This window comes from Stegodyphus dumicola, chromosome 2 (genome assembly GCF_044657685.1).
Source record: "Stegodyphus dumicola isolate Sdum_Otavi_A_Nest chromosome 2, ASM4465768v1".
NCBI lineage: Eukaryota > Metazoa > Arthropoda > Arachnida > Araneae > Eresidae > Stegodyphus > Stegodyphus dumicola.
In genome coordinates, this window is record NC_140769.1 from 141,401,823 (window position 1) to 141,423,957 (window position 22,135).

The following is a 22,135-nucleotide window of genomic DNA, read 5'->3' on the forward strand; positions in this document are numbered from 1 at the left end:
CAAAATTAGCTCTCAAAATTTTAGCTTCTCAAAGTTAATTGAATTGCATATATTTATTAATATCTCTTTTTTTATTAAACTTACTTGATTCCTTCTTCCAGAATTTAAAATTTAGGCTATATGCAAATATAATTCGCATATGTTTCAACATTTGTTTTCAAAATTCATATTTTAAAATAATTTTTATAAATTTTTTGTAAAACATTTTGTATTATAACCTATAAAATTTTTAACATCGACTTAAAGAAGATGCATTTCTAGGTACACCTACATAAAATTAAAGTTTTTTTTTTTTTTTTTTTATTCAAAATTTTCTAAGATATACAAGAAATTATATACTGGCACGTTTTGAAATTTGGCATCTTATTTTTTTTTTTTTTTTTTTGAGCGATAATAACACAAAATGTGGTTTACGCACTTAGTTAAAATGATTTGAAAGTATAAAAGATGATTTTTTACCATTCATCTGCAATGCAAAACAGGAAAGGAAAATATGTTGCTATAAATTAAGAAGTTCGCAAAGTAAATTATTCTTCGCTGGAACTGAAAAAATGCGCCAAGATAAATTTTGGATTTCTCCATAAATTCCGCACCAAATTTTACAAAATTTAATATTTACGCATAATTTCAATTGTAGAATGGAAATATGAAAAAAAAACTGGCATGTCATTTCAGAAAAAGTCCGATTTTCTGTCAAAATACCTATGTTAAAATAATTACATATATAAATCTAATATATATCCTAATTCGCGCTTTCGAGACATGAAAAACACAATTTGAATTTCGTCAGTCGGCCCAGTAGAAGGAGAGATATAGAATAACAACCCACCTTTTTTTTTTTTTTTTTTTTTTCCCTGTGTATGTATGTATTCCGCATAATAAAAAGCGTTTGTTCTCAGCACATTGAAATTTCATACATGGGATTGTAATAACATCTAGTTGCGTATCTCTATTTTCTATTATAATCGGCTGGACCAAAGGTGGGTGCCAATATGGGAATACCGGCTTAAAAGTCCTTACTTGGCCTTTATATTCGCAATCGTTGATCATAGTCATACACTTCCACATACAGAAGTGTTTTAAATCATGGAAATATTCCTCCTTTGTCAATGGCAAATTTAAAAAAAATAATTTTGGACAAATAACGAAATCTAACGTTTAATGTGGTCACGAGGTTCCTATACTTGTGTTTAAGAATGTTTTAAAGGCGTTATGAAAAATTAAAAATGCACTAAATTTGTATCAAATTTACCGAGACAAAATTTACCGAGATATTTAATTTCAAACTTTTCAATTTTTAATGTCATTTTCAACTTGCTTTGAGGGATCGGTTAATTGAATTAGGATAATTCGAGAAAAGATGCCGAAATTTTAGCGTCTAAAATCATTAAAGTAATTTTTTTATTATGTTCTTGAATATATGTGACATGCCTGAGAATTTAGTAATTTTATCCAATGTATGTCTAAATACTATGATAAATAACATCGTTTTATCCAAGAAATATATCTCATAGTATTTCAACCCTTTAATCATGGATTTAATGTATCAATTTCGTGCAGCAGACATTTTTCCAGATCTCTTCATTGAAAGTTGATGGAAACGAAACATATGTTCACTCTGTTTCGCAAAAGGATGATTCTATGAAAATCCATTTCTAAAATACTATTTCCTTAGAATTAATGGATTAAGTTTTCTTGTCTTTTGATACAGGAATAATTTACGTTTTGGGACATCACCCAACTTTAATAAAGCACATGCGGCAAGCAGAATGTGTTTCAATGCTTTATTTTTCAAATAGCACATGGTTTCAGCAATGGATAGCAGGTTGCTACTCTGTCAGTTTGCAAATTCATGTAAACTCTCAGCATTAGAAGAATGAACATATTTCTGTATGCTCTAAACCATAAGATAATAATTTTAAAACTTTAGCATTCTTCTTGAAATTTTAATACAAGTATAGCAATTTGATGCTTGATAGAACCTGTAATATTAAATTGAAAAGCTTCACCTCTTGGATATTTCCTGCGTAGAAACGTGTGTGATTTACTCTTATGTAAACGAAATAAACCTGCAGCAACTTAAATGTAAAAATGCTGCTAAACTGTTCTCACTCCTTGTTGAGGATTATGATTAAAAAATGGTACCAGCTGCATAACTATTCTTTGGAAAATCTGCAGAAATAAAGAATTGCCATTGCATGAGGCATCTTTTTAAGTATATTTATTTTACAAACGCGTAACAAAAGATAAAATAAGAAATATTGCAAACCTTAACAAAAAGACAGGGTGAGCACAAAAATAATCCCTAATTTCAAAAGGATATAACTAATAATCTGTCGAGCATTTTTCTATAGTTACATAAGCTCAGGAAGTGCCTGGTGATACTGATTAGGATCACAAGCACTCAAAATCAAACAAATACATCACCTGTTACGCGACAAGTAGCGACACCGTGATCTAGTTTCAGTTAAACGCCTTGCAGATGATGACGTAATGCTGTAGATCAGCAGTTCTCAAACTGTGGTACATGTACCACTGGTGGTACATTACAATATTTTTAGTGGTACAATTTTTAAAGAAAAGAATTTAATGAATATTCTAAATGAAGGTAAAATAGACCCCCTTTTAACATTTTGTTTTTAATCTTTATTATTCAGAAACACATATAATTTTTAAGTTTTTGACTTTTACGGCTCTAACTTTAATGTCAAAATGATGACGTTTCCAAAAAAAAAAAAAAAAAAAAAAAAAAACAGGCTAAATTTCACAAAATTCACCATTTTTCTAAATCTTGTAATACCTAAAATGTTAAAAATATAGAATGTATATAATTTTAAACGTATCTTGTCGATGCAGGCCGTGTGTCTCAGGTATCTTCTTTGCTTTGTGCACTATATTATTTGCTTAATATATGTATTATTACTCACTATTTATCACAATTGTTATATATATATACTCGTGGTATACTTATTTATATTTTATTGTAATGTAAAAGTTTAATTTACGAATAAAATTAAATAATAAAAATTTAAAGGGTTTTTGATCTTTGATTATATATACTCCATTAAGGATGCACTGATTTTTAATTGCGAAATGTTTTTACGGTGGTGCATATATTTTTGTTTCATATTTATTTGGTACAAACTTGTAAAGTTTGAGAACCTCTTCTGTAGATCATTCAGGGTTGTGGGCTACGTAGACTTTGTCCTTCACGAGACCTCAAGGGAAAAAGTCACTCGTGGTTAATTTCGGTATATTGATCGGTATATATAATTTGCTGTATACAGATCGCAAACTGTTTGTTTCGAAAAGTTCTAGCTCGCATCAGCTTGTAAGGTATTTCTCCCGTCTTCCTAGCGTGCCTTCGTGGTGTAGTGGTTCTGCACGCTGAGCCGGTATTCCAGAGGTCCGTGGTTCGATTCTCGGCGAAGGTGGTTGCTCATTTTTTCATCTTGCCTGCTTCTCATAAATACCTTATGTCTCTACAGTGGCGCCCGAACTAAAAGGATTGTGGGTGATGACTCTCCACACCCAGAATTTGGCGATTGGGTCCCCTAAAATCCCCAGTCGCTCTTTAAAAAGAGGGAGTATATAAGGTATTTCTTCCGCGTTCCTAGGGTGCCTTCGTGGTGTAGTGGTTCTGCACGTTGGGCCGGTATTCCAGAGGTCCGTGGTTCGATTCCAGGCGAAGGCAGTTGCTATTTTTTATCTTTCCTGCTTCCAAAAATATACCTAATGTCTCTTCAAGCTTCTTTGCTGCAAAGTAAACGCCATTTTGATTGTCAGTGCCTTCTGTCTAAGTCAGAACTAGCGATTCTTTAAAGTAAAATTTTAAAATATATTTAGTTAACTCAGCTTTGAACAAATTTTCATCAAAATATCCTTATAACTATTAATTATATAGCATTTTGAAATTAAGAACTCTTTTCGTGCTCACCTTGTATTCTGTTTATCCAACTGAAATGAATTTGTCGACATCTTAAATATATTATTTTGATTTCGTTTAGTATCACATCTGTATTAATGTTACGAAAGTAAATGCTGATTATCAGGTGTAAATAAAAACTTTTAAGCAATGTTTAAAGTAATTAGGATAACTTGGGTTATTACATTTACTTTTTTAATCTAAGAAATTATCAGAGCAATTTTCAGAAGCATTTCAATAACTATAATGAATCCTTAATTCCGTAATTGTAATAAATCATGAACTATTTTGCTCAGAAAGCCCCAAATGATATAATGTATGCATGAAAAATAAATAAACCATATTAATAAGATGAACTCTACTGAAATTTCCTGAAAACCTAAAGCAGCGATTCTCATTAGGTGATACACAAAGAAACGAAGTATTTTTAACTATTAAATTAAAAAATCTCGTGACGAAAACGTACAATTGATAGAAATTTCCTGTGATTGATCTCGAACTGAAGATTTCAAAAATAACACACTTGTTAACTTTTGGCTGAGCGAAAAAAAAATGTAAAGGCATTTCAAATAAAGCTAGTAAAATTTTATTAACTTTTTGCAGAACCTATTTGTGTGAAGAAGGATTTTCTTCCTTGTTATATTTGAAAAATAAATACGGAACAAAATTAATAGTGGATCCTAATTTATGGTTAAAACTAAATAAAATAAGATTAGGCATAAAGAAATTGAGCTCTGTTAAACAGACTCAAATTTCACACAAATTAAAACAGAAACCAATTTTTAGTCTAATATTTTTTATGGGGGTATATTTAATACACATAGCTAATAGGCTGGGCAAATGGCAATTTTATTTTCAATATTTCTATTGAGAAACGGAAAAATAGTCTTTGTAAAATGTTGCGGTGGTAGTTAACAAAAACAAGTTTTTCAATTTTTGTTTAGATGGTATGCGTTACTCAAAAGGTTGAGAACCGCTGGACTATGTTAAGGATCTTGAACTTTAAATTAAATTAAATTGAATTTATAACAATACATAATTTTCTGTCTCATAACGTTTTCAGAATTATAGTATGCATTTTCATTTCTATCACAAAGGAAATAATGAAATAAATTATATCCATATTACCCTTAAAATTCTATGACATAACTTAAAATATTCTGCTTATTGATATGAAAACAAGTTTCTTATTTTTTTCTTAATGTATGTCATGATTTTTATCACGTTTTGGATAATATATGTGTGGATTGGGATGTAAGTACTTAAAAACAGAGAAATTCTGTAGGTATGACTGTCTTCATGGAATTTTAATTTTTAAACTTCTAATAAAACTAATTTTTGCTTTAAAAAAATAAAATAATTATAGAAATTGTATTATTTTATGCAGGGTTCAATCTTTTATTTTCTACAATTTTTGTGTCATGTTATTTACTACTTGTAGGATTGCTAGAAAACATTTATTGCAGTTATACTGTTATTATACTAAAAAACAATCCTAAAAATATTTTTATACTTATAGTGTTGCTTATTAATATTATAATTGACATAAAAGATAATAGTATATCATTCTTCTTCATTATTTTAGCTATATAAAATATTTTATGCAGATTGTTACATTTACATACAAGTATCAGTATTTAACTGTTGTTGTTGAGTGCCCATATTCAATATTTAGGTGACAAAGAAGGCCTTACGTCTTTGAAATTACATCCCCATGTCTATCAAGAATTTTTAGAGGCCTTCACCAATAGCTTATTTTATGCTTATTATTTAATGCTGTTAATGCTTTTAAATTTTACATTCATACATTTTGAAAATATTTTAATAACCGGACAAAATTCTTTTAGTTTATTTACAAATCGGTTGTTTCATTAACATTCTTAAAACAGTGAAAAATGCAATTAGCAGTCTGATCAGGCCAGTAAAGACGAATGAACCTGGGAAGTTTCCCAGCCAAAAGCCTTCAACTGGCAAACTCAAAAACTGCTATTTTTCATAAAATACTCTCCTGTGGCTACTGAAGCTAATTATGCAAATTTGATAAATTTCCGTTGTTATAAAGACTCGGTAGAGCCATATTCGTTTAGGGAGCATGAAATGTAGACAGTACTGAAGACGAGATAGCGAATTCTCTCTATGTCTTGAAAACCGGACAACTGCCGACTAAAGCTATAACAAAATTTTTATTTTAAATCACTGAACAGATAACTTAAACTTCTAACTCTTCAATTCTGCTACTTAAATACTATTTGTGAACTCATTGATAGCTTGCATATATACGTCATTTCCCTTTGCATTCTAGCAGGAAACTGAAATCAGAAGGGAAAGAAAAGTTTATCAAGATAAAAATATTTTATTAGAACAAAATAAGTTCTTTACAGCTCTTTTCTTTGAAAAAATATAAACTTATAAACTTTAGCTAAAACATGGAACAGTTAATTTATGTTTCCTCTTTCAAAGCATGTTATGAAGAATAAAATATCACTTTTGTGTCAAAAGAAGAAAACTGCTTTTTGTAAAGGCTACAAAATAGACGTTAGATTGAAAAGCGATAACAGTCAACACTGTGTAAATGTGCTCAAAATAGCAGTAGGTAGGTTGTAAGGATTATGTTAATTTTATTAACAGTTAAATTTTAAGTTCTTTTCCTGTCGATTCTTAACTTCAACTTACTACTTCGGTAGTTCTAGATTCATGTCTGAATATGTAATAAGGAAAAGCGGTATTTAGCCGCGAAGTTCTTCGGTCTTAGCGAGAGAGTTACCAGGTATCCTGTCTGGTCGTGTCTGCCTTTTTAGGCTACTCTCTCGTAAGTTATTAATTATTAAGCTAGGCCCTTGATAACTTCGCAGTCTATTAACGTAAAAGGGTCAACTCGGTTAGAATCTTGATAGCTTTGGCTATATCTCTTTAGTTTAGATTAGCTTTAGTTTAATTCCTAGTCTCTTACGTTCAAGCCCAAGTGTCGGCTTTAATTGTACACTCCAAGGTTCGGGTGGAAGACAGTTCTGTTTAATATTATTTGATTAATAAAGGGTTATTTACTCTTCCATCTTGTTGTTTCTTGTCACACGAACTCAAGCGATTATTCCTTTATCAGTTCTCAAGATTCTTCACTTTCAACTGTAAATTAGCATTTACAAAGTGAGGAACTCTACAAGGTCATGAAAATGTTTAAACAGAAGCTCTTAAAGAAACTGTACATGTCAAGTTTCTCAAAAACTGAAGTTATTATAGTAGACAGTTGGTCCCATTTACGATAATATAGATTTTAAAATTTCATACTAAAATAATGGCTCTAATATTTAAACAACTGCCACGAAAATTGAGAATAAATGATAATGATTGCTTCATGATAGGCTTTCTTCACTCTAATTTTCTTAATAACACTGAACCTCTTCCCATGAAAAATACAAGAGGCTCTTGAAATTGTTTCTAATAAATTCTGGGTGAAATATCACATTGAAATGCTTTTATATTACGTTCATTTTATGATTCACAGAAGCTGAAATAAATAACTGGTAATAATTTAAACAGTCTGTGATATTTTTTGCTTAGAGAGATTATTACCAGTTTCGAAGAAAGGTAAAATTCCTTTTAGAAAATTAATAATAATATAATTAAGGCGAATTCTTGGAAATAATTTTGTCAGATTAAGCAATTAAAGGGTACGGAATTTTTCCAATTTATTATCAAGAGCCTAGTTAACTAAAGTCATTGAGAATTCAATATTAATTTTTAAAATTCCCTAGTATTATAATAGCAGAAAAAAATCATGTTGAATATCACTATTCATCTAATTAAAGGGCGTGTTTATGTCACTTTACCATTTCGCCAGTTATATTCTGTGTTGTTCACTTTATGTAACAGTTGGCTAACGTCATTAGCTTTCCCTAGAGAAACATTCAACGAAGCGTCCTTTTTCAAAACTTCGTGATCGAAAATTATATTAAGACAGGTAATTAATTTAAAATCACGCGCGTTTATTAATTAGATGCAAAGGGAAAAAATACCCGACTAAAATCCAAAAAGCACCGTAATTGCTTTGCAGAATATTTTTTCTTTCGGTTTTAATCAATGTGTTTTGATTATTGTGCGAGAATTTGAAGACAACATATCTGAATTAATAAGACAGTTATCTAATTTTATATAAAAATAAATTTTCGGATCAAGTAGTTTTGAGAAGTATGTTTTGTGTAAGTTTTAATGATTTATAAAGGCTTTTTTGTCTTATTTTTAAATGTATTCATTCCAGGTTAATGAAGAATTTTTGATAAGCGTTAGAACGTAAGTCAAACTGCGTAAAGAACAAATACTTTACCTCTCGGTATGTCTTTTCCGTTGCTTGTTTATTTTTGGTTTAGACTGATTTAATAAAAAATTAGACTAAGATCCTTAATTAAGCTCATAATTGATAAATTGTACTTCGCTTTCCAAACGGCATTATCGTAAACACTGAGTTCATGTTTACTCTTTAATAACTTCCAAACTTTAATTTTTTGCGAAATATTTATATTTAATTTAAGTCTAGAATGTATCAAGTGCTTTTCTTAATATAAAGGGAGGTAGGAGAAAGGAAAGAATATGTGAAAAGTTTCAGATTTAACGGGAAAGAATTTGTTAAGGTTTTTTTTTGCTCTCGTTGAGCTGGCAATTTACCAGTTTTCTATTTGCGCTTGTCCATTTCTTGCTAACCCGTTTCTTTTTGTCTTTATAGCTTTATAATAAAGCAAAACTCTTTTCGGTAATTGCGCTATATACAATTCAGTAACAAAACTGAAAAAAAAATCAAAAGCAGAATATATTAAGAATTCCTTATGCGCCGTTAAATGTTCGGATACATTTTTCCGTTTTTACCATCTTTACTGAGTTCATCTTACCAATGTTGAGTTTTCTTACTAAAATGGATTTACAAACTGTTTTTGGTATTTTTATTTATAACATTTGGTATGTTTACTATATTTATTAAATATCATCTTATTGGCGCTTACGCCACAGATAATTCGATTCAACAGCAAAATGACAAAATATTTAAAAACAGCATATATTTATAACTTTCGACAGACAATCTCGCGCTTTGCAGAATAAAATGCTTTCTTTTCATGCATTATTGTCACTGCTTGCATTGAAATCGTTGAGTTTGTTAATCAGATTTCGTTAAAGTTTACAAAATATGAAATAAATAATAAAACAAATTCAAAATTTAAAATTCGACGTTCCATACGCGCATGTTCGGGTGGAAGACATCGTTATTCAAAATTTTATGGCTTTAGGGACCGTCGTTTTTTCTCAAAACGAGAAACATATATACATAAATACATTCAGATTTTTCATTATTTAATTTCTTTAACTATAATGCAAGGTGATAATATTTTTTGATAGCAATTTGAAAAGTGATTCAGATTTTTATACAGATTTAATGCAACATCCACTTTTAAGAAAAATAGCTAGTTTGGATAAACGCTCGGCTTTGGACTAAAAAATAAAAAAATAAATGGTTTTAGTTTACGAGCTGTTTCACTGTTCCCATGTTCTTTTGTCCTGTGAAATTTTATTCTAAATTACATTCAAAATAGTCTTTTTTGATTAATGATAGTGTGTTACGAAGTGAACATTTATTTTGAAATTGAAAGTCTGTTTTTATAATTTTTTTTTTCTTTTCTTATACGAATTTCTGTAATCCTGAAATTGATTGACATCGCATATGCGTTGGTATTAAATTTTTTACTTGCTGTTCTATCATTTTGCATATATGAGGGTAATTCAAAACAAAACCTTAAATACATTTTTACATTGACTTAATGAATAAAAGTAGAATATAAATATATCATATTTTAACATAGTCTCGCTGACATTCAACACATTTCCTCCAGCGCAAAAGAAGAGCAAGTATTCCTCTGGAAAACATTCTTGGGGTCATGTGCGCAGCCTCTTGTGCACCGCCTGGTAAACCTCTTCATCCGAACGAAATTTCTTTCCTCCCATTGCGTCTTTGAAGAGATCCAAACACGTGGTAATCAATTGGGTCGTGGTCTGGGGAGTATGGCGAATGAAGAAAAGTGTCAAAGTGAAGGTCAGTGATAGTTGTAATTGTTGCACAAGAATGAGGTCGAAAACTGTCGTGTTAGAAAATGATACCTGTAGGCATACTTCCACTTAGCTTTGATTTGATTGCAGGCATTTAGATTTGATTGCAGGCAAGATGATTTTTCAACATATCGGAATATGACGCACTGGTTATGGTGTTTCCCTTACGCATGTAGTGTTAAAAATAATTCCTTGTTCATGCCAAAAGAGAGCCAGCATGGTTGCGCCGGAAACTTGGGTCTGGATGATGAGAAATTGCTCCATTTCTTGCTTGCTCCCTTTGCTTAAGGTTGGTTGGTGCTGGTGGACCCACGTTTCATCAACTGTAAAGATTCTTGCAAGATATTAACTTTTTCTTCAAAGCGCCCAAAATTTCTTCGCAAACGTCAACGCGTCGCTCTTTCAGTTCTAGAGTGAGATGCCGTAACGCCCACCTTGTACGCGTTTCGCAAAACTTAAGCACGTCATAAATAATATGATGTGCTAAACCATGACTAATGTTCAGATCTGCGGCTATTTCGTCCTTCGTCACACGGCAATTGCCCATCGCCATTGTGTGCCTGATCTTGGTGGGGAGCAACTACCACAGAAGTCAAGCCGTTTCTGGACTTCCTACTCCACTATGATATTGTTGCAGTAATAAACATGCCTCACCATCCTGGACATTTATTAGCCGATAGATTTCAATAGATTTCGTCCTTCACAGCTCAGAAAACGTGTGACAGAGCGTTGTTTTCATTGATGCATGTCCCAAGCCGGGCAGTTATTTTAAACTTCTATTCTGGCCGCGTTTCCCTTGTCTTCAATATGCTGCCACCTGCTGAACTTTCATTGCCAAGTTACAGAAAAACGGCCCTGAAAATGGAATGTTTATTACGTTTTTATGGTTTGCATTTGACTCCTCTACGTATTTTGAGCTCATTACAAACTTTTACTTGAATGTGTGCAATTATTTGTTCCTAAAATTGAGGAAATAATATTCATACACTAATGTCTTGTGATCAATAACTTTTCAAAACGATTTATTTTACGTTTATTTTTATTCTTATGAAGTTAAAGACTTCTCAGATTTTTGAAAAGTTTCAAAACATTTATATTGTTTGAAATTACATGCATTTTTTTGCTAACATATTTCATGTATGAAATTGTAACTTTACAACTATACCCCTGCTAACAGCTAATATTCGTATTTCAAGTTATGTTACGTTTTTACTGTCATGGCTATAATAAATTCCAGCCCGTTTTTTTCTTCTTTCTAATCTGCCTGATAATCGAGAATTTTGATTTACCATTTCACCTGATATCAACTTTGAATTCCACCAACGGTGTGACCTTTTTACATATTTTGAGCGTTATAAATGACTGCATGTTTGAAAATGTAACAAAGGATTTTGATTCAAACTGAATGCCAGTTTATGATCAGGTAAGGATTTACGTTCGAGTTTGATAGACTTAAACAAAATTATTTAAATGTTTATTCAATTGTCAGTTCATTTTTCTTTGTACAAAATTAGTACAACTGTTTGGAAAGTTTTTGTTATATAAGCGAATTTTGTGCAATCAAATTTCCAGGGGTGTTTCATTTCATACTAAACCATATGCAAAACTACATAAGTTTGCCATGTACAAAACTTAAAGTTTTGTGCACATGTTTGCACAAATGTCTTTGCACATGTCTACTCAAATGTTAAATTTTGACTCCGTAAAGACAGGTCGGAGGCTTATCGCCCAATCTTAGTCCTTCAGTAAAGTAACAATAAAAGATTGTTTTGAACAAACTACTTTATAAATTCTTCAGTCTTATAAACTTAACGTGTTTCGTGTAATAAAAGAAGATATTGACTACTTGTGAAATTAGAGAACAAAAGAGTTAACGTCAAACTGAATATAGAACAATTTAAATTTCAAGATGCAAGGAAACATGTATTGATCAACGAATCCTGGACCCCTCTCAAAGGTTTCAAACTCGAACTTGATCTTTTTCTGTGTAGCTAGATAAGAACGCCTTGTCTCATCCCGTGGTTAAATTCAGTACCTCAGTAAAGGAAGGCAAGATTAAGATTTATGAAGGCAGCGTGAGAAATTTTAAATTTGAACGCAGATTTGCAGACTTCAATGCAATTCAAATGGAACTGTATATTTTCTCCACCCCTTTCAAAGTAAATTGTGAAGCAGTGAGGCCGGATTTGAAGGTTAAATTAATTGAGCTACAATCTAACAATCATCTCAAATTGTTTCGTAGTGTTTCAAAATTAGAGTTTTATGAATCGTTATTCAATTTTCCGAAATTTATTATCTCATGCCCGAAAAATAACTGCTGTTTTCTTCATCTTATATATGTGAGCAAATGATTTTTACCATGAACCTCAAAAAGAATTTTATTAGAAATAGATTGGCTATAAGCATTTGGCATCACTACTCAGGATTAGTCGAACCTGAGTTTAAGGAACCTTTAAAAATGCAGTTGCAGTTTTATTCATCGTATTAATACTTGTATAACCTTTTTAATTTTAGAATAAATTACATTAGCTCTCCAATTTTTTATCTTTTGTTCTTTGGTTCGCTCCTAAGGAAGTTTGCTCATCACTACTATACTTACACTAAGCTGAATCTTATACCACATAGCAGGTACTCAAAATGCTACACCTGGAATTAACTGACACGTTCGAACTTACGTCATAATTACAATTAGACAGTATGTAGTAAAACAACTATATTACGACTTTTAATAATTTCAGATTCTGGAAAATACACATATTTTGCCCCATAAGACCCATTTTTTTTTAAATTTCAAATATATGTAGTACTAGTTAAAGGTGAAAAGAAAGATTTGCAAACAAACTTGAGGGACAGTGAAAATACGCTAAAACTAGAAGAAATGAAAACCTTCAGATATTCATTAAGGCTCCTATCCATCCAAGTAACGGGAATAAAAGGTAGTGTGAGACAAGGCAATGCAGGCTGCAATAGAAAGCTCGTTTTTCTACAGAGGGGTAAGAAGCAGTTATTTCCGGTGGTTCCGGCAGCAGTTGCCTTATTTCTTAGGGTGGTCTAGTAAGTTGTTAAATTGAGTAGCTTACCTCTTTCTCTAAATCCCCCTTGTAAGGACTAACTTACAATTATGAATCTGTCGCAATTTAACCGTAACTGGACTTTCGAACTCTTATTTGTCTAACTGTTTATTGAAATGCATTATTTCATGTACCTATACATCTAACTGTGAAGAAATTAAGAACACAACAGTAACTGTATCTCTGTGAGCAGTGTAGTTCGACGTTACGTGAGGCACATGCTTCTTGTTACTATTTTTTTTTAATTACTGAAGCTGTTAATGTTGCAAAGCTGATTATCCATTTGATTTAATTAAGCTAATTAGTCTATAATCAATTAGTTCTTTTTGAGTACTCAATGGATGTAATGACCTAATATACTAAAAATCCTTTAGCGTACTATATTGGAGAATGCTTATCGGTAGGAGACACTGACAGATGCTGTTGTTTCTATATGTGTGCCTTCCTTTGCAACAGTGCCAAATATTTCACACTGAGAAGGAATGAAAAGAAGAAGATGAATATGCGATGAAAAGAAGTCTCCCATTCATCCTCGTCCTCTTTCGGGTTAAGCCCCTTGAATGGCTGGGCAGATGTCCAACTGACAGTCACTATCGACAGTCTCTTGAGCAATGACCCCCGAAATTAAAAACACTGATGCTTGCAGTTGCTACAACAATTCATTTCAGAGAGATAAGATCCTAAAAACTCCTAGTACAGCAAAATAAAAGTTTGAAGAAATGATGAAGCAATTTCTTTCAGTTTATGTTCCGATGAAATAAGCAGCAATAAATATTGTTGAAGTTTTCAAAAGGTATAATAAATGCTATATTGTGATGAAAGATGATCATGAGGACTAGAAACTTCTCCGTTCAACATTTTATGAAACAAAACATTCCATTGCAGAACAATACGGATAAATGAATATTCAAAACCAAATATTTTGGTATGTTCTAAATATGCTACAACAATAAATGTGTTACAAACTTAACAATTTACATGCTATTCAAGAAATAATATTCCATGTGTTGCCAAATGTGTAATCTGTAAATTAACAGTCATGAATTAAAATGAATAAAGATAAAAGTCACAATTTCTATACACAAAAATATGGTGAAATCCAAATTTTAAGAATAATACATACAGGAACATAACTTACGTATTCACTTTCAGGTAAGAAAAGCAGGCTATACCATTTAGACATTCATCAAGTTTATCCAAATTCCACCGATACGAAATGTTTAATCTAGTTGATATATTGAGGACATTTATGCTATATCTTCTAAACTTCGGTGTGAAAATATCATCAAAAATGAATATATTTCCTAAAACCTTTCAAAGAGATGCAAACAAAATAAAATTAGCTTCCAATTTTCCAGATTTCCAAAATTTAAGTAAACTTTGCATAGTAAACAAACTTATTTTAAATAAACTTGTACTCCGCTAACAAAAACTGCATTTTATATCTTTTTATGTCTTTCTTTATTTCATTTTTCATTTTTTACGTTGCTAAAAAGATAAACTGTTCTTTCGCGCTACTGTTTCATGCTTCAATGATTCTATACTATATTTTAGCATCTGCCTAGACAGAAACGATTCAAAGCAGCTGTCTAGACAAAAACTTTGGGTAGATGCAACTTTATAAAAAAATGTTTCATATTAGTTTTGAACAAATGATTGTAATTTTTATCAGCTATCTATATTAATATAATATTTATACTTTGATTGTTTTCATGAGCCGAGTTTTTAACTCGTTCCATTTCAAAACTTTAATCAAGTTATGCATGTGTACATATATATATATATATATTCATACAGTACAAAGTAAATAAATAATTGCCGCTTAAATGTATTACTAAGCTTTATTCGATAGCAAATAAATATCATTAAATACGTCATAATGTGTAATGCATTTTTCTGTTCTAGGAAACTTGAAACCATGGAAAATCGAACCTGCGAGCAGGATGCTGATATTGTTTGCGAAGAATCTACCAAGATATTCTTCGAGACTCCGGAAGACATGCTGAATCCATCGTCCATCAATCCATCTTTTTTACCGATCGTACTAACGCATGCCATTATTTTTCTTCTTGGATTTATTGGAAATACTGTAGTTATTGTAACATGGGCGGGATCCAAGCCTACAAGGTGAGTGTTATAACAAAGACCTTTTCTGATTAATAGATTAACCAACGGTTGAAGTTTCGCTGAATCCCACTCAGAAGACATATTTCAGAGCACAGGGATATACTGAAGATTTCGTGTACTTAATAAAAAGATACAAATATAATATAGCGCCATATAGAAGTAACAGAATAAATAACACTGCCATAACTTCATTCTGTAACGAATATCATTTATTCTCACACATCTTTAGAAGCTGTTCCACAAACTCTGAATAAAGTTTTTTAAATCAACAGTGATTAAACAGTTTGTGTAATCATAAACATATGAATAATTAATATTCATCTTGGTCATAGGTTTTTCATTATTTATGGATAACAACTGCAGAGGTAAGAAACCGAAGCTGCCTAAGACCATCTTTTGATTTCTATTGTTGCGTTTTTTCTTCTGACACCAGCTGTTACGTTATTTTCTTCCTTCACGTTCGTACGGGGTTTGTGTGGATTTGGAGTGAATAACGACGACACTACTTCATGAAATATCCAAACGCACTTTATTTAGCCAATATTAATCAGAACAGCTCCAAAGTCACTTTTTACAGTCGTCGAAGATCTACTATAAACATGCTGACACAATCAGCGACACAGCTTTCAGACTATCAAGCTATCACAGTGGAGACAGCTTCATTGCAAAGCACCAGAGTACAGCTCCCGACTCTGCTTGGTCGTTTACGGAACTCCACGTACTCTCGAGACTCTCCAGGCTACAACTCGCTATGCACTAGACGACACACAGAACACAGCTCCCGACTCTTCGGTTCAGTCGTTCCAGGAGCTGAACACGCTCTCTCGACAATGCACTAACCGCGATACGCTAAGAGACTCCTTCGGTGCACTCGACGACCCACTCGGCACTCGCTGCCCGGCTGTCAACTCAATTGACTCCGCACGGACTAACTGGAGACACACTATCTCGCACTCTAGACGAGGCACACCCACTTACTGGCTGCGGACCAGCAGGGTTTATACAGCTTTCGGCTTGTGTTCGAGAACAATCTGGGCTAAACCGGTAAGAATTCGTTCCAGAAGGTTCTCCATACGTCCATGGCATATCGCCAATTTTGTTGCCAAATTTCGCCAAATTTGCGATTTCTCGCCAAATGTGCAACCCTGCCTTCTCTTGCCATTTTATGGCAACCCTAAACCTGCTTTGCGGGAAAGCTATCTTACCGGGCCTGTACATTTCATAACACTATGTACTATTTCATCAGGTAATAAATTTTAAACAACCGATCCAAATAATTCAAATTGTCCTCATGGCTTACAATAGGTATCCTAATAATCGCTTGTTGAAGCATATGCAAATCGTACCTCGAAGAGGGTCTGAAATGTCAATAAAACATATTTTTGCTTATCTAAACGCTTTCTTAGCGTGATCATTATTTTTACTAACATTCGTAATTTTTTTATTAATTGATGCGGTATGCTTTAGGTTAAATCCACCCTCAGCTTCTTCTTCACCCTGAAATGCAAATTAGGTGCTTTAAATGCAGTAGTGAAAATGTAAGTTAGAGAGAGAGGGTTTTGCACTTCAACCAGTGACGCTTTCATAAATAACTTGCCTGTGTAGCTGTGTTAGTTTGAGTGAGATCTAATTTTTTGATATTACTTGCTAATTTACTTTTCGACTCTTGTGCATATTTGCATTCTTTTTCTCTTTATATTTCTTTTACTTACTCTTTTTTACTTTAGTTACATGCTATTAGTACAAATAATATTTCAATTTTTTTTAAATATCAAAAATAAAATACGTAACGTATTAGGCAAGCTTACCTTTGACGTCGCGAAATTAATTCCAAGGGAATCGGAAAACAAATCTCAGAATTACCGACACATTAAAGATATATTTCTGAAAAGGTTTAAACGTAGGACTGACAAATATATATAATTGTTTTATCAACATAAGAAGAACCCTGATAGCACTTGGCGATACTTCTACTTTGAAATCATAATCTTCTTAGGGACGGCTTTCAAAATTATTAGTGAACACTTTCGCTAAGACCTTATTATAGTTAAGCAATTAAAACGCGAGCTCGCTAGGATACAAAGACCAATTTATTGATGATTTGCCTGCTGCTATTCATTTAGTGAACTACGAATAAACTTGATGCGTAGCTCTCAACCGGGGTTAAAATAAATTTCCTGAGAAAGAGAAAAAGTATACAATTCTGGTGTAGGTTTTATATTTATTTTAACTAACATTTATTTTACGTTTAAACTATTTTTCATGTCAAGCCTTACTTTCCCCTGGAATTGCCAATGCCAGAGTATGTAAATTTTAGTACAACGCGCAAGGATTCAAACTGTCAGCAGCAGTAATTCTGAGTTAAATAGAAGGGAAACGAGTTCGAAGGTGTGCTTTCTTGCTTCACGAGCGTTGAGGTGGCTAGTTAGAAATTGAAGAACCACGCGTTTCGGCCTGTGTGCTTGCCTCGGCAGATTGGTAAGCTTTCAACGTAATATTCAGAAGTTTGCTGAACTATCAGCGGTATTTTAGAACGCGGTAAGGTTAGTTACGTTTAGAGAGCCTCGTAGTTAGTCACTTGTTATTATCTCTTTTAAGTTTCTTATTTTTATTTTACGCCGGGTCGGCGTAGTTTGTGAGCGTCAAGAGCACGCATTTGTAATTTCGAAAGTTGAATAAAGAGGGATTTAAACCCTTCTCAAGACTTTGTCTACTTTTCAGTTGTTAGCAGTCACCACTATTGTTGCGTGCAGGTTGGAAGCGCGCAACATTACATTGGCGCCCGAACACTTGTCGAACTGAAATGGCCGAAAATTGGATGGAAGCTGCGGGACAACAACAAGAAATGGCAAGCCAATTGGAAGGATTTGGATACCTGGTCCAGACGATGAGAGCGTCAATTAAGCCAAACGTCAATTTCGACGGAAACAATTCGGTGGCGATATTTCTAGAAGACCTAGAAAATCATTACCAGCTCTACCCTGCGCCTGAAAGACAAAAAGTTGCCATCGCCACATCTCCTCTAAGAGGACAGGCCGCACTATGGTGGAAGAATATAAGCAAATTTTTATTAGGGGAATTCGGAGGCCAGACATATACATTTGAAAATTTGAAAAGGTCGTTATTAAAGGCCTTCTCCATAGTGAAAGATCGAGCAAGGCTAGAAGCCGAACTATATAGTTTTATCAACGAAATATAGAAGAGTTGACGGACTTTATTCTGCGAAAAATTAAGCTGACGGATATGCTGTATGGGAAGAAACCCGACGCGGAGATTATTGAAATAATCTTACCAAGATTGTTACCTGCTGTTCAAGACTACTTCGAAATTAGAAACCCAAGCACATTGCAGGAGCTCTTCGAATTGGCGGTCAAGTTTCAAAATCGCAGAATAGCGGAAAAAGCGAGAGGGGCATCGTATTCTCAAAGTATCCGAAGGCAATCTTCAAATGAGGAGACCAGAAATGCAAACCGCTCTTATGGGGGAAAGAGCTATCAAGCTAACTCATCGAAACTCGAAGGTCAAGGCCCAGAAAGAAAATTCGAAAAGAAACATCCGCGTACCCAGAAGGCACAGATTGAAAGGAAAGCTTTAAACGAGTAGAGGGGCCTGTGAAAGGGAGGGTCCAGACCCCGGAAGTTTTAAAAAACCCTCAAAAAGACATTTAAATACGGTCATCGTAAAAAACTCACATCTACCAATTATACAAGTCCTGGTTGGCAATGTACCAGTAGAAGCCCTCATCGATACCGGAGCAGAAGGGAATTTTATGAGCGAAAATATCTTCAAAAAGAGTATAGTTCTTATAGGGTATGATTATTTAAAACCAAAAATACGGAAATTATAGCGGCGCAAGGAAAAACATGTCACTGCATCGGGAAATTATCATTAAACATACAGGTAAAAGAGGAAAGCCTCAAAGTATTAATTTTTATAGTGAAAAATCTGCGAAACCCTCTTATTTTAGGTATGGAGTTTTTAAGGGCCGCGAGGGCCAAATTGAATTTTCAAGACAGTTCCGTGGTACTGGAGATGGACCAAAGGGTGGTGGAACCTGTGGAGACACCGCAAGTGGACCTTAGCCATCTGAATGACCATGAAAGGCAAGCCATCCAGCAAGTGGTGAGTAATTTTGCTAACTTGTTTTCAGAAAAACCGGGAAATTGTCAGATAGTTACGCATAAGATACAAGTAACTGCCGAAAAACCTTGTAGGACTAAACCTTATCGGTACGACAAACAAAAGGACGTAATCATCGAAGAACATATTCAGAAGATGTTAAAGAATAAAATAATAACGCCCATAAATAGTGAGTACGCGAGTCCAGTCGTACTATGTAGGAAAAAGAAGGAGTTTCCTCCTTCGGATAAAAGGGCTTAGTTTGCTATCGATTACAGAAAACTAAATAGTATTACTAAATTTCCAGTTTACCCTTTGCCGGTTATAGAGGAAATCATTAGACAGATCAAATCGACAAGATACATGTCTACTTTGGACTTAACGTCTGGCTACTATCAAATAGCTATGAGACCCGAAGACGTACATAAAACCGCGTTTATAACAAAATCGGGCACTTATGCATTTTTACGCATGCCCTTTGGGTTGTGTGGGGCCCCATCAACATTCCAGAGAGCTATGGACATTGTTCTAAAGCCTGTCCTAGGAAAATCAACTTTAATTTATCTAGATGATATAATTATAAAGAGTAGTACGTTGGAACAACACATTAATGATCTAGAACAAGTTTTTAAATTATTAAAAGAGGCCGGTCTTACAATTAACGCCTCAAAATGCAAGTTCGCAACTAAAGAATTTAAATATCTGGGGTATAAAATTTCGCAAAAGGGTATAGAAACTCAAAGATTCAAAAATAAAAGCAATCAAGAATTTCCCACCTCCCAACACCGCCAAGAAACTTTCTTCTTTCCTTGGGTTATGTTCTTATTATCGGTCATTCATAAAAGATTTTGCTAATATTGTTGAACCCTTGTTAGTAATTAAAAGAAAGAAAAGTAAATTCACGTGGACAGCGGAAGCAAATACCGCATTCGAAAGGTTAAAAGAAGCGCTTATCAATGCCCCTGTTTTGAAATTCCCGGAGGAGGACGAAAACCTTGAAAGAAAACGTTGAATCATACACAAAGGAATTATACAGCTATAGATAAGTGATAAGTGACGGAGGACGTGGGCACTGTCCCTTTACCTTAATGGTTAATCAGTAAAGCACCACGTCCGCCATTATCCAGAGCCGCCAATGGGGTTCGCTGCCGTCCAACTGCCCGGGTCCCAGTGTTTGTTGATATGTGAGAAAAATATAAGTACATGGCCATACAGGGGCTTTTTTAACATGCTACTTTTACAATACGTTACGATACTAATGATTCAATTATAATACATTTAAAAACTAATTTTGCAGCATGCACTATATATTACGATACTGATTTATACAATTCATACATTACCAATTATACATTAGAGTACTAATTATGCAATTTCAATACATTATAATAGTAATTATGCAGTACACACATAAACTTTACAGTGTATGTTACGATGAATAATAGAAAAATTACCAATTATACAATTATTATACATTACAATACTAATTACATTACCAATTATACAATTATTATACATTACAATATTAATTACATTACCAATTATACAATTATTATACATTACAATACTAATTCAGTGCTACTGCTAGTAATTCTGATAAATATTACACATAGTTATGCAGTAATTCTCAAATGTATTCTCAAGCATGTAAGTACATATTCAGCAATTTTGAACAGTTTGGCACTGATCAAGCCTAAGGCAGAAGGTATGTGCATGACTTTTATTATTATATTCACGCAAATAGACAATTGATTGATAGTGTATTCACTTGCAGGTGTTTTTTTTCAAGCACATAATTACATGAACATAGTCAGTGTTACTAAGCTATTTGGCAAAGATCGGTGCCTAACGCAGATAGTTTGTCCATGATTTTTGTTATTTTTTCCACAAGATATTTTTGTTTAATTATAAATTTACAATAGGCTTGTCTATTAAGCTCTGGTAAATGAACGTGATGCTGCTCTGTGAGTGGGCAGTCTGTGAGATAATGATCCGGGCTGCCTATATTACCACAAACACAATTATCTGTTTCTGTAATTCTGAATCTTTCAAAGTACTGTGGAAAGGGGCCATGCCCTGAGACAAATCGGACTAACAGTGAATTCCCTATATTGCGTTCAAGATGCACCTTTGGAATAAAATAAGCTGTCCTTCGTCCTGTATTGCTGATATTCCATTCATTTTGCCATGTGTCAGTTGCTTTCTGCCTGAGTGTTTTTTTGAAGTGTGACATTGGCCAGAGTATATGATACTGCCTTATATTGTGTTCTGTAGGATTTTCAGCCGCTTGCTTTGCTAAAGTATCAGCAAATTCGTTCCATGCATGACCTGCATGCGCTTTGACCTATTTGAGGAAATATTGGCTATTGTAGTTTTCCCTTAGTATCTTTTGTATTGCAGTTACAATGGGAGAAGAGTGATCGGGATTATTGATCGCATGTATCGAGGATAAACTGTCAGTAAATATGATAGCTCTATTATGACGCTGTTCTACTAGGTAAGTTAATGCTTCTTTTATAGCCAACATTTCGCTCTGGAAGACAGTATTATTTTCATGCAAGTGCCCTTGCCAAGTATGTAGAATGTTTTGGTTAGCGACTGCAACAAATGCAATTCCTACGCCATTATCAATTTTCGATCCATCTGTATATAGGCATACTTTAACTTCTGGATCTGTTGCGTTTTGGTGCAGTATGCGGACTCCAATTCCTTTCTTGGCTGGATGTATTTGAACATTAATTAGAGATCCTTCATAATCCGAGGGGTTATAAATCTCATCTTTGTATTGAGTAATTTCACTTAATTG

General features: G+C 33.3%; 1 protein-coding gene across 1 annotated transcript in view; it reads left to right on the top strand.

The window, feature by feature from the left end:
• The window catches only part of LOC118198069 (galanin receptor type 1-like), a 677,895-nt gene that overhangs the window by 376,918 nt on the left and 278,842 nt on the right, over positions 1-22,135 (top strand). The window contains exon 3 of the mRNA XM_085811151.1: positions 14,989-15,210. Coding sequence (XP_085667277.1) covers positions 15,002-15,210 — 209 coding nt within the window. The 5' untranslated portion in view covers positions 14,989-15,001. The remainder of the gene's footprint in view (positions 1-14,988; positions 15,211-22,135) is intronic.